Below are 13,966 nucleotides of genomic sequence, written 5' to 3' on the forward strand. Positions count from 1 at the left end.
AACTCAGTTCAATAATTTATTAAGAATTATTTTTATTGATTTAATAATTAATAAACTATCCACTATTAACTATCCTGAAAAAAAAACTGCTGTAAAAGACTTAATGGCAAAACATTTTGAATTTGAATTTATTACATTAAATACTAGGACTGAGTTGCCAATATTTAAATCTAGGACATTAAAAATGGTTGAAGAGGACTACAAGAAGTATCTGACAGGATGCAATTTAAGTAACAAACACCTTTTTCTGTTCTACTTCCTCAAGGCCTGAAACCCTGAAACAGGGCCCTTAAACTTGTAAAAGAAACAAGATGAATAAAATGAAGATTCTTTTTCTTACCTCCACTGTGCCTAGAGGAATCGGTAAGAACCACTCCAAAATTGTTGTTTGCAACCTCTGAAATGACCGGATGTTTAGGAATGCCCATGGGGGGAGAGGAGGCCTGGGTGTTTTTTGATGATGGTGTTTTTTCTTTAAGAGAAAAGAAAAGAAAACGTGTAGACAGATAGAATTCACCTGTGACCAACGAAATCAACTACACTTAAATACTCAGCTGATCTTTGGAACTGTAGGGGAAAGGCAAAATGTGCCTTTCTTCATCATACCAATTTTTATTCACATATGGAAAAGGCAAATGACTATAAGGAAGGTTTCCAATGAGCTCATTTCCCTTCATTATACAAATTCTAAAACAGTATTCATTAGTAAATAGCTTCTAACTAAGCAATTTCAAAAAATGTCACATTAAGTTTTAATATATCTATAGGCAAAAAGTGAAACTGGACAATTTTTAAAACTGAAATATATCTACTCAGTATTTATAGGTCAGATTTTATTAATAACTAAGAACCGATGGTGGAAATTATCCAAAGATGCATTGAAAATTGCAAGTACTCATTATTTCCTGGCTAGACAAAAAGGGTCTTTTTTTTGACATATAAAAAGGTGAATTTATTGGGAAGTAGATGGTGAACTGACCGGCCAGGGACACAGTGCAGACTCGGCAGCTGACACTGTGACCCCGAGCAATGCTCACGCTGGGTTTTTAAGGGCAAAACCCATGCGGTCGAACCTGGCCACACACAGGTGGCCAATGGGATAGTTACATACACAGAGGGACCATAGCCAGCTCCAGCCACACGCAGGTAGCCAATAGGCTTACAGCCCAGGGTTTGAATTTACCTATCACCTTAATCGGAATTGGCGTGCAAATTTGGCTGATCTCCACACAAAACAGGTTCCCCCCTACACAAACCAAACAAACAAAGCAGGTCCCCCCCCCCAAAACCAAACAAAAGTCACTAGATAATTTCTTCTCACTCCTCAGACCTCATCTATTACAGTGTCAAACTAAAATACTCTTCTCCCCTGGCATCTTCACCCATCGAAGTCATTTTGCTTTGTTCATTCCCCACCAAGCCCTAATGGCCTCTTCAATTCAGCCTTTTCTCACAGGCTGCTCCACAGAAAGATCCTTTTAGAAGTCTCTGGAAGTGCTTATCATATTCTTATATCCACCCACCTGTTAGAACAAATAGGTGTTCATGTCATCCTTTGATCAGATGCTCCAGCTCTCTCTTCTAGATCACTCACAAGCTCTACCACGGGCTTTTCAAGGTTACAAGGTGTGATGTGATTATCTACCCTCTCACCACTGAAAACTCCTCCATGACACCTTCCCACTTACCTTGCTCCCACCACAGGGGCTACAATATTGTTCCTAGGTTATACATCAAGAACATACTGCCTTGAAGCCTTGGTACTTGCTGTCCTTTGCGAGGGACATTCTATTCCTTCCCCTGGTATGTATCTGCTCATTTAAGACTTCCCTGACCACCTGCTTAAATGGCAGCAATGCCTGAGACATTTCCTGTACTCTTCTCCTAATTTATGTCTCTTGTTAACACTCCCTGCTAGTGTACATATAACACAGGATGACATGTCTCCCACACAGAACGTGATCTCCACAGAGATGAGGAGTTATATCTATTCTGTGCACTGTATTGGTATTCAGCCAGCACAAGAACCGAATTAAAGTTTCTCTTGGCATTGCAATACAAGTATACTTCTTACCTTCCTCATCAAAGTGGGTTCTTTATCTAAGAGTCTCTATTCTCCAAAAGCAACTTTACTTCCATCTCGACATCAGTACAGGTGTCTACTCTGCTGGAAGATGATACTCACCTTTGCTGGTCCGGAAAGTAAGCATGGCTGGCTGTCCTTCCCCTGCTGCACTTCTCGCCACCATCAACACTTCATAAAGACTTGATGGCTCCAGTTCAGTTAGATGCAGCTCATTTTCACTACCTGGGACTCGAACCGTGTGCCAGCTTCCCACTGCACCAGCACCATCCTCCAGCTGCTCAAGAGAAACCCCAGAACAGGGGAGATGAAGCAAAGCCTAGAAGACTCCTTTTCAAACAAGAGCTGGGTGTGCTGTCATATGCCTGTCATCCTACTTGCCATGGGAAGCCTAAAATAGGCAGACTGCAGCCCAGATTGCATATGCCTGGACAGGAAATATGGCTCAGTTTACCTATATGGTAAGCTGAGACCCTCACCCAAAACTAGAATTCATTTAATTCTAACAAAGCTGTCGTATGTGATATAACATTGCGAATAAGAGACACAATGAACAAACACAAGGAATAAGAACCAACAATGAATAAAGGAGAAGGCCCCTTACCTTTCGATACTTTACAAAATAGGCATTGATGGGCAGTCCACCGTCCTTCCCTGCCCTCCACACCAAGTTGTATGTGTCTGGTGTGTGGGTCTGCGGGGGGCTCAGTATGATGGGAGCATCCGGGACAGAAGCATTTTTCTCTGATGACTCTGCTGCCCTGGAATGTACCTTCCCTGGAAATGAGCTCAGCGAGGCAGAGTCTGAGCCATCTCTTTGGTCTCTTTCATCATTTTGTGTAGCTTCAGAAGGTTCAACTATTGCTGCTTTTGTACTTGTTTCAAAAGGAACTTGAGAGACAGAGGGAGAGGGAGAGAGAAGGGAGATAGCTTGAAGAAACTCTATTTCACATCTTCAATCCAGTTGGTTTAGATATGAGTGCCCATGCTGCTATGATAAGTACAATGTGAGCCCAGGAAGTTTAAACAGCTAGCTAGCACTCAAGTATGTCATTCACAGCAGCATCCAATCTCTCTCAGCACGCTGCTACTTCGAGGAGACAGCAAATGCTCGAGTAGCTTACAGGTTTTTACTTTTTTCTACGCTCTTTAGAGAAGTAACCACGTCAGGAAGATTTGTTTAGTCACTTTCTTTTTTATTACCACGCATTAATTGTACAAGGAGGGGGCGTATTGTGCAGGAGATCTTAAGTTGAGGAACAGCAAGTTTAACCGCCAGCTGGTAAGTGAAACACGCTAGGTAATACATGCCAGCCAAGGTGAACCAAATGACAGAGGTAGTAAGAACATGGTCAAGAATTAGCATTCAGTTACTACTAATTGGGTAGTCAGTCTCCAAAGATACCTTCTAAGAATTTACTCAGAAAATCCAGGATCCTGACTTAGGCCTCAAGACCAAACACTTCTATTTTATTTGTGCTCTGGGGACCTAGCCACCCCCATAGACATGACCCAGCTGGCAATGGATACAGATTATCAAGAAAGAGAGATCCCAAGAACGAGAGTTCATCTGCCACACAGGTGCCTCAAGGGACTGAACCTATTTTGGCTATTCTAATGTTAAGCACCCTTGTGATTACTGTCCAGAAGCAAGGACAGCAGAAGGACAGTCCTGTAGCATCTAGGAAAAGATAAAGAGGTTGTGAATTCCAGTCACTAACCTTTGAGTAGTCAGCATTCAGTACTAGTTACCCCACCCCAAAGACATCTACACAATGATTTACTTTCAAGGCAGGGGGAAAAAAGTCAAAGCTAACAAGACTAGCTGAGATAAAGGTGTGGCTTACATAACAAAGATGACAGGACTTTTTCCCGAGTCCTCTCCCCCTCCCAGAACTGAAAGATGGTAAAGAAACTGCTGGGGTAAAGATGGAAGGCAAGCAACTTGCTCTAACTCTCATTTATACTATACACGCACTGTATACTGAGTACATAGAACAAAGTAAAAATAACTGATTTGCATTGAAAATAGGGTCCCATATCTGAAAAACGATTACTCAGAGCATATTATGGGTCAAGCATTGTGCAAGGTATTTAATAAACATAATCTCATTTAAATCCTAAAACAACACCCATAGCTTGAGAATAATATGTCTTCCCACTTCACAGAATGAGCAAATTTGGGTTCCAGATCATTCACTGACAACATCTGTGAGAAGAATGCTCATGGCTCTGCCATGAAAAAAGAATGAGAACAATTGTAAAAACAAATACAGTGCCAACATTAATAAAATCTAAGGACTGACAGCTCAGTTTCTCTACCACTATTAGTTCTGGCAATGCAAAGGGCTCCTATTATCCACCTCTCTATGGAAGAAGTAAAAGGAAGAAACAATGAGGTCAGGTTCCTGGTAAAGACGGGTGTGATTTTGGGAGAATTACTGCCCTTTAGTAGAGAACCAGCAAAAATCAGATGCACAGTTCTCTGTTTGGAAGACAGAAAGAATGTCTCAGAAGCATTTTCTATCAAAGAAAACAAGAGACCAGTGAGAAAAAAATCATGCTGAAGAAAAAGGAATTAAGTTCACCGAGACAACTTGAAAATATTGCTCCTGGAACAGGCGTGTTTACGCAGTGAGTCAGACATGGAGCGAATGTTCAGGGTTGAACTGATGCCTTCTAACGCAGAGTGTGGAGACTCTTGCCACTGGGGAGTCCCAGGCTGGGGCCTGGGGAAGAGGAGAAGGTCTTTGGCAAAATGCCACCTGGCCACAGAAGGTTTCATGCCACATGTCTCAAATTATACAGAGGTGCAAGAAAAGTTTCATTCTATAGACAGCCCACTGCAAGAATGTCACAACCTCATCTCAGCTGAGTGCCAGTGGCTCACAGCTGTAATCCTAGCTACTCAAAAGGCTGGGATCTAAAGACAGGAGACAGTGGGCAGCTCAAGGAGGAAAGTCCACGGGACTCTTAATCAACAAAAAGCTGGAAGTGGAGGTGTGGCTCAAGTGGTAGAGTGCCAGACTTAAGTGAAAAAGCCAAACAAGAGTGCAAAGTGCTGGCTTTAAGCAGTATTGGCTTGAAAATAGCAACCACAACAAACACACTCCATTTCTATTACTCTAGGTGCAGTGCAAGCTTTCAGTGACAAGTTTTTTATTTTTTGTTTTTGAAAGAGATTAAGTACTATATTTCCAAATAGTCCAATCTAAATCCTCACAAGATATCATTTTAAGTGTTTTAAATGGCTCACACATGCTTCTCAATTTATATCCCCCAAAATTCATCGTAAATTGAAGCTATTGTTGAGAATGCATTTGCTACTCCTAAGCTACTTAGCCACATAGCACACGGCAGGGTAACAGTTGGTGCCCCTTCTGGGGTATTGACTGTCTGGGAGCTGGGGTCCCAGCATCACAAAGGAGAGTCATGGTTCTCAGTAGCTCAGGAAAAGATCAAAAGTCAAGGTATGGTTTCCATGGAATGAGTATCACTTTCACACCATGGTTTCATGTCACGATGGTAGAAGTCAAATCACTGCTAAGTTGGACTTTCAAAAGTATCTTCCCAAAGCCAGGAATGTGGCTTAGTGGAAAAGTGCTTGCCTAGCATGCATGAAGACCTGAGTTTGATTTCTTGGTACTGCATATATAGAAAAAAGTCAGAAGTGCTGGCTCAAGTGGTAGAGCATTAGCCTTGAGAAAGCCCAAGGACAGTGCTCAGGCTCTGAGCATAAGCCAGAAATGGCAAAAAAAAAAAAAAAAAAAAAAAAGTATCTTTCTAGGTATCATTTCAACTTACCTATAAAGAAACACAGAAATGGATAGAATCCTAAGTTTCTTCTGAATTGGTTAAACTGTAACAATTTATATTGCTGCCTCATACTACTTAAGAAACCCAGATCAACTCCCACTACAGTTTTGAACAAATAACAACTCAGTCCACAAATATTTGTACATACAGGACTCAAAAACTCAAGGTTTCTGGAAAGGTAAACAGAGAAGGAAGGAGTCGCCTTTCTCTGGGACCTTGCTAACTCTCTCCTTCATAGTAAATAAATGACCATTATTAGGCTAGAATTCAATGTCCTGAGTACAGGACATTGAGCAGCTACATACTGCTTTGGGCTTTAGCAAATTTGCCTGGATCTTAGCACTTAACATAAGAGGGTAACACGGGACCGTGTGGGTAGAATGTAGCTTACAGGGTTCCTTAACATAAAAGTAGAAGCAGGGGAGACTCTTGAAGACCTAAAGAGCTTCTAATCTAAACAAATGAGCATATATAACTTCTAATAAATAATATTCTAGTAGCTTTGAGAAATAAAGATCCATCCCAACGACAGGTTGTATTTTGAACTAGCTCCCAAATCAGAGCTCTCTATTTGACAGGCATAAGCTTAACAAACTTGTCAGCGTAAAGACCAAGATTTGTGACTTATGTTCAGCAAAATTCCCCCCAAATGCAGTTCTATATAGCCCAGTCACTGGGGAAATATATATTTAATTAGAGACTGCTGCATTGATGAAAATAACTATTTCAGCCAAGTGTCTGTGGCACATGCCTATAATCCTAGCTACTCAGGATACTGAGATCTGAGGATCACAGATCAAAGCTAGCCAGGACAGGAAAGTCTGTGAGACTCTTTTCTCCCATTAATCAGAAACAAAAAGCAGGAAATGGATGTGTAGCTTAAGTGAAAGAGCACTAGCCTTGAGCAAAAAATGCTCAAGGACAGAGCATAAGACCTGAGTTCAAGCCTCAGAACTGCACCAAAATAAATAAAAATACAAACAACTATTTCAAATCATCTCTTCCCCTGACTACGAAAGGTCATTATTCCATCGATGGAAAAAAAAAAATACTGGTGCAACTCACCAACAGTGAGAAATGCTTCTGACTGTGTGGTGCCATGCTTATTTGTAGCTTCACAGGTGTATTTCCCAGCATGCTCCTGAGTAACAGCCTGAATAGAGAGGGAGCTTGAGCCAGCTCGAGACACAATGAAGTAGACAGGCTCCAGGTCAAGACCTCCAGGTCTTAGTAAGTAGGGCTTTCGAGTTTTAGACCTAAGGACTTGAGATGGGTGGCTGGTTATCAATCCTCGACTGCCATACCAACGTATGACTGGAACTGGCTCTCCAGTAGCGTTGCAGGACAAAGTGACAAGGTCTCCATCTACCACCTTTGCACTTGCTGGTGCTGTGATTATAATTGGCTTGAATCCACTATCTATTTAAAAACAAAAGAATTCATACACCAACAATTAGGAACACTGTGGTATCTACATTGCAAAGCAATTTCATACTAGTGTAGAAATGTGATGGTGATTGTTAGAACAATGATAGCTCCCTTCGTATTAGTTCCCTTGGTGGTTTTTCACCAAGTAAAACCAGCAATAAAAAATAGAATTTTTCATATTTGTGCGTCAGTGGCTCATGCTTGTAATTCCAGTTACTTGGAAGGCTAAGAATAGGAAGATCACAGTTCCAGGCCAGCTTGGGAAGAAAAGTCAATGAGACCACATCTCAATGGGAAAGATGGCTGGTATGCCAGGTAATGAGAAGTCAAAAATAAGTGCACACTCAGGTAAGAAGAAAGACCCTGTCTCAAAACTAACCAATGCAACTGGAAGAGAGCAAGAGAATGGGTAACTCTGCCCAGAAAGACATGTACTCTTTACCTGAGTTATGTAACTATAACTCCTTGGAATATCACCTCTATAATAACAATTTAAAAATAAAAAAATACAACCAATGCAAAAGAAGGCCTGGAGGTAGAAGGTCTTACTGGTGAGCACCATGAGTTTAAATCCCAGTATAGAAAAAAAAATTGTAAAGGTGAGCTACTAGATGTGGCTTTCATAGAGTTCCATTCTTCAGAAAGAATGTACATTAAAAAAAAATCTAAGCCAGGTACAGTGGCTCACTCCTGTAATCCTAGCTACTCAGGAGGCTGAGATCTGAGGATCATGATTCAAAGCCAGCCCTGGCACTTAAGTCCATGAGACTCTTTATCCTCAATTTACCACTAGAAAACCAGAAGTGGCCCTGTGGCTCAGAGATAGGGCAATAGCCTTGAGCTGAAAACACCCAGAGTTCAAGTCACATGACTGACAAAAAAAAGAAGAAAAATCTAGGTTACAGATGTTGCTCAGTGGTCGAGTGCATGCTAACAAGTATGAGGCTGATTTCAACCCTCAGTACTACCAAAAGAAAAAAAATCTAGAACTTTCCAATGAAAGTTTTGTAAGTATTTGACTACTGTAAATTTTTTTATATTATTACTGTCAGTACTGGGATTTGAACTCAGAGCCTCTTGTATGCTAAGCAATCATTCTGCCACTTGGGTCATACCTCCTTGATTGCTATAAATACAAAACAAATGAAGCCAAGACCTCAGACTTTCACATGAAAAAAAAGGCATACAAGGTATATAACTAGATAATATTACTGCAAGAGTATGGTTAATTCGGAAGGATCTGATTATAAAGTTAGGGGGGAAGAATCTGTTTTAAATAAAGTCTATATATTTACTTCTTACCATTGATGTGAATCATGGTTTGCTTCTAAATGAAAACAGTATCAAGTCTTTCATTACAGTGCTAATGTTCTTTGTAGGTATTTTCAAGTGAGTAATGATCAACACAAAGGGCATTTCCCTCTAGCTTGTTTCTTTCTCTAGACAAATTTCCCATGTTTGGTGAAGACAGCCAACACATGATCTTATCAGACACTTCTGAATTTTTGCTAAGTGAATGAGTGTAAAATGCTATCTCACTAGTCACAACATGAATTTCCCTGAGTACAAATCAAGTAGATCATCTTCTTACATATTTAAGTGACGTTTATATTTTCTCTCCTTGGTGAAATGCCTTCTGGTCAATTTTTCTATGGGCTAATTTAACTTTTTTTTTTTTGCTTTTGTAAGACACTTCACAATTTTCTGAACATACTAGATACTATTCTGTTTAGTTATGCATGTTACCAGTATATTCTCCTAATTTACTGTTTCTCGTCTCATTTTTAGTAGCTTTTTTTTTTAAAGGAGGTTGTTTTCACTTTGATACAGTCATATCTTCAGTTAGCCTTTTCAGATGTCTGTTCAAAAGTTTTACCTAGCTGAGCACAGGTGGCCCATGCCTGTCCTTCTAAGCTACTTGGGAAGCTGAGATGAGTTCAGCTTCGAGGCCAGCTGAGGCAGAAAAGGTTGCAAGAACCTTGCTCAACACAGTGGCTCATACTTGTCATCCCAGACTAAGGGAAGAGGCTACGATTGGGAGGCCCGTAATTTCAGGCTAGGCTAGGCCAGGCAGAAAGACTCCATCTCCATAAAGGGAAGCTAGATGCAGTGGCATGTGCCTGTTACTGCAGCAAAGAAAGGAAATCTGAAGTAGGCAGATCTGAGTCCAGAATCACACCCTGATGGGAAGCAAGATCCTACTCTTAAAATAATGAATGAGAAACAGGGTTGGACGTGTGGCTCAACTAACCTAGCAAGCTTAAAGCCCTGAGTTCAGACCTAGTATCACCAGGAAGAAAAAATTAAGTGCTACCACCCACAGGTCATATTCACCAACATATTCTTGATTTGGTTTTGTTTTTTTTGTGTTGATCTATTTAAATCTCTAAACCACTGGGAACTTATCTTTGTTTACATAGTGATTTTATTTCTTTTCCCTCATTTTGATAACCAATTATCCCACATCAAAACTTGAAATGACATCTTCCCTCGGGCAATGTACCATCATGCCAGCTCATTCAAGTCCTTGCATGTAAATATATCTTTGGCAATCTCAATCTTGCTCCAAGAGTCTACTTGTTCCTATACCAATGTAACACGTTTGATATGACTGTTTTCTTTTTTTAACTGCTTAAGACAAATCTCCCATGTTCTTTCCCTTCAGCTTTTAGAGTGTCTTATTTATGACTAGTATCTGATCTATCCATATAAATTTTAGAATCAGTTTTTTTTTGGGGGGGGAAATCATAAAAATATTCCTAGGAGATTTTGATTAGGATAGCTTGAGTCTAAAGATATTTTTTTTTAAAAAAAAGATCGGATGACTGTAAAAGCAAATTTTCCTCTCTATAAACTGGAATATCTTTCCAAGTAACTGGTTCTGCTTTAATTTTGCTAATGTAAAAAGTGATATTTAAGTCGTATCTTCTATTTATTATTGGTGTGAGGGAATGCAATTGATGTTTGTCTTCATCTCACCTTTTCATAAATACTACTATATCTGATAATAAGAAATGAAATATAATAATAATAGCCAGCCATCTTTGGATATTTTAGGATAGCAATCCTACCAGTTGTAAATTACTAATGATTTGGGTTTTCTCATTTATTTTTATATTTTTATGCTGGTGATGATCTCCAATTCAATGATGGCTAGACGTTTTGAGGGAAGTGATTTTCACATTTCCCCATTAAAAGTCATCTCCCATATAGGTTCTTACTAGATGGCCTTTATGAAATAGAAGTTCCCTGAGAGGCTAACATGCATACTCAATTATGTCCCAAGTTTTCCTGTCTCTAGTGAGATATTGTTTTTCTCCTTTATTCAGTTAATAGGGTGAATGATAGATTAAATTTTCTGATGGATTTCTGTGATAGCTACCTAATAAAGATACATTTTAGGCTGATTAATAAACTTTATTCATGGATTTTTTTAAAAACCTATGCTCATAAAGAAGATTGGCCTTTGACTTGCTTTTTTTTTTTTGCCAGTCCTTGGACTTTCTCAAGGCTAGAGCTTTGACACTTGAGGCTTAGCACCACTTCTGGCTTTTTTCTATGTATGTGGTACCAAGGAATCGAACCCGGGTCTTTGTGCATGTTAGGCAAGCACTCTACCACTATGGCCTTTGACTTTCTTGTATCATTCTTTTGTGATTTGGGAGTCAAAATTACCCTGAGACATTTCATCTGAAGAACTTGGGTAATATTTAGAATGCTCTGTTACTCGTTACTTGTAACTTTGGTAGACTCTCCAGAAAACATCTGGCCTGGTGTTTTCTTTGTGGGATGGTTTTTAACTCCTAATTCAATTTCTGGGTAGTGATATGAACAGTCAGGCTTTTTCTTAAGTCAGCTGTACTAAGTTATTTTTTTTTTCCTGAGAATTTGCCTATATTATAGTTTAGATCTGGCATTTATCCTAAAGGCCTACAATGGAAGGCGTGGTATACCACTGGGTGGGGGATGGGACTTTTAGGAGGAGGTAGGGCCTAATGGAGAAAGTTGGGTTGTGATGGGGCAAGTCCCGGGGGATGACACTAGAATCCTGGACCCTTCCTGTCTGCCTCCCAGCCACCATGAAGTGAACAAATCTCAACTGTATGCTCCCACTAAGTGCTGTCACATGGTCCAAAGCAATTGGGCCACGTGACCTCTGAAACTAAGCCAAAATAAGGCTTTCCACTTTTCTAAATTGACCATCTGAGGTGTTTTGTCACTGACTCCCACTGACAATCTACACTTGTAAATTATTGTCATAAAATAATTAAAACACAGGCCAGGAGGGAAGCCTAGCGGTAGAGTGTTTGCCTTACATGCACAAAGCCCTAGGTTCAATTCTTTGGTACCACATACACAGAAAAATACGGAAGTGGTTCTGTGGCTCAAGTGGTAGAGCACTAGCCTTGAGCAAAATGTGTCCAAGGACAGTGCCCAAGCCCTGAGTTCAAACTCCAGGACCAGCAAAAAAAAAAAAAAATTAAAACACTATTTTATGTGCCATAGGGGAAGGTACCCAAAGTTCATGCTAAGTGAAGATCTTAAGGAATGAACTCTATCACCATTTATGCAAAAAATAAGGTATTATTATAAAATGCATATATGCACACACACACATGTGATAGATGACTGCTTAAATGTGCATATACATAGACATTCAAGAAACTCATAAAACCAGTTCATTTGGTTTCATCAGACAGTGAGTGAAAGCATCAGATACCAAGTTCAAGTCTTGGTTTAGACAAACAAACAAAAAAGAACAGTTCAAAAAGGACACCTGACTGTGGAATATGAGTAAAATAGAAGTAAAAACCATGTGATATCTGTTGAAACATGTTTTTCTAAAACAGTTCTATGTTAACTTTTCACTGGGAGGGGAGGGGGTAGTAGGTTCAGGAGCCCAGGGCCTCACACATGCTGGATATGTGCTTTGGCACTGAATTCCAACTCCAATATAAAAAAGTAATCTTGTCATGAGCTCAATTAAGTAAAGTTTCCTAAGGGAAAATACCTATCTGCCACTAGAAATGAAAGGAACATGAAACATGAACACAGTTCTGGTATGGTATTTTAGTTTAGCAAAAATGATTTCATTTTGGACTGAGATTGTGGTTTAGTGGTAGAGTGCTTAAAGCCCTGGGTTCAATTCCTCAGTACCACATACACTGAAAAAGCCAGAAGTGGTGCTGTGGCTCAAGTGGTGGAGTGCTAGCTTTGAGAAAGCTCAAAGACAATACCCAGGTCCTGAGTTCAAGCCCCAGGACTGGCAAAAAAAAAAAAAGGGACTGGGAGTTTGGCCTAGTGGTTAAAATGCTTGCCTAGCATGCATGAAGACCCGGGTTCAATTCCTCGGTACCACATACATAGAAAAAAGCCAGAAGTGGTGGTGAGGCTCAAGTGGTAAAGCTCTAGCCTTGAGAAAGTCCAAGGGCAGTGCTCAGGCCCTGAGCTCAAGCCCAGGACTGGCAAAAAAAAAAAAAAGACTTCATTTTAAACAACTACAAAAGCCTATTTGTAGAGTAAAATTTCCTATGGTTCCATGACTAAAAGCCTACCTTTTTCTATCTGAAGTCTTCCAGTCGATTGCATAAATCCAATGCCATTATCTGCTACACACTGATAGAGTCCAGAATCTTCCACGGTGGCTCTAATGATGGTCAGTCTGTTTTCTGTGCTCAGGTGCCGTGGGGAAGGATGAAGAGGCCGGGCATTGTGAAACCAGGTGCGGCTGGGGGCTGGGTTCCCATGAACATCACAGGTGAAGTGCACCGTGGCCCCCACAGATACTTTCTGGTCTTGTAGTCCTTTAGAAATGGAAGCGTTTTCTGAAAACAAAACACACACATTAGACTATACCCCGAAAGACATTCTTAATATTAAACACATAAAGCATATAAAATTTCCCAACTAATAAATTAGTAGGTGAAACCAAGTTGTATTCTTTATGTATAATCACATAGCAGCCGAGAAGAATATCAGAAATGTATTTTATTTATTGATTTTGCCAGTCCTGGGGCTTGAACTCAGGGCCTGAGCACTGTCCTTGGACTTTCTCAAGGCTAGAGCTCTACCACTTGAGCCACAGCGCTACTTCCAGCTTTTTCTATGTATGTGGTACCAAGGAATTGAACCCAGGTCTTCATGTATGCTAGGCAAGCTCTCTACCACTGGGCCAAATTTCCGGCCCGAAATATATTTTAATTTTCACCAATAGGATAAACTATGTTACTAAATATTACAATGACTTTTTTTGCCAGTCCTGGTCTTGAGCTCAGGGTCTGAGCACTGTCCTTGGGCTTTCCTCAAGACTAGTGTTCTACCCTGAGCCACCGCACCACTTCTGGCTTTTTCTATGTATGTGGTACCGAGGAATCGAACCTGGGTCTTTGTGCATGCTAGGCAGGCACTCTACCACTAGGCCAAACTCCCAGCACTACAATGACTTTTTTAGGCTTTTTTTTTTTTTAAGAACTCACTTATTATTTAGCTTTCCCAGTATACACTAATACAGTTACATATACATATATATATAGTTTCTAATTCTCTACTTCTCTTAATATTTGCTTCAAATGATTAGTTTTATAGTAAAGTCATATCAGAAAATGGAACCTTATTCTGATTACTGGTGTAGTGCTGTTC

General features: G+C 40.1%; 1 protein-coding gene across 2 annotated transcripts in view; it reads right to left on the reverse strand.

Moving 5' to 3' along the window:
* The window catches only part of Cdon (cell adhesion associated, oncogene regulated), a 76,467-nt gene that overhangs the window by 23,430 nt on the left and 39,071 nt on the right, over positions 1–13,966 (reverse strand). The window contains exons 7-11 of one of the 2 annotated variants that reach the window (XM_090319677.1): positions 12,883–13,152; positions 6,965–7,318; positions 2,688–2,974; positions 2,186–2,360; positions 341–472 (exon numbers count right to left, since the gene is read on the reverse strand). In XM_090319677.1, coding sequence (XP_090175803.1) covers positions 341–472; positions 2,186–2,360; positions 2,688–2,974; positions 6,965–7,318; positions 12,883–13,152 — 1,218 coding nt within the window. The remainder of the gene's footprint in view (positions 1–340; positions 473–2,185; positions 2,361–2,687; positions 2,975–6,964; positions 7,319–12,882; positions 13,153–13,966) is intronic. The other variant, XM_090319678.1, reaches the window with a different exon arrangement.

The sequence above is a fragment of the Megascapheus bottae genome, chromosome 27 (genome assembly GCF_031878675.1).
Source record: "Megascapheus bottae isolate mThoBot1 chromosome 27, mThoBot2.hap1, whole genome shotgun sequence".
Taxonomy (NCBI): domain Eukaryota; kingdom Metazoa; phylum Chordata; class Mammalia; order Rodentia; family Geomyidae; genus Megascapheus; species Megascapheus bottae.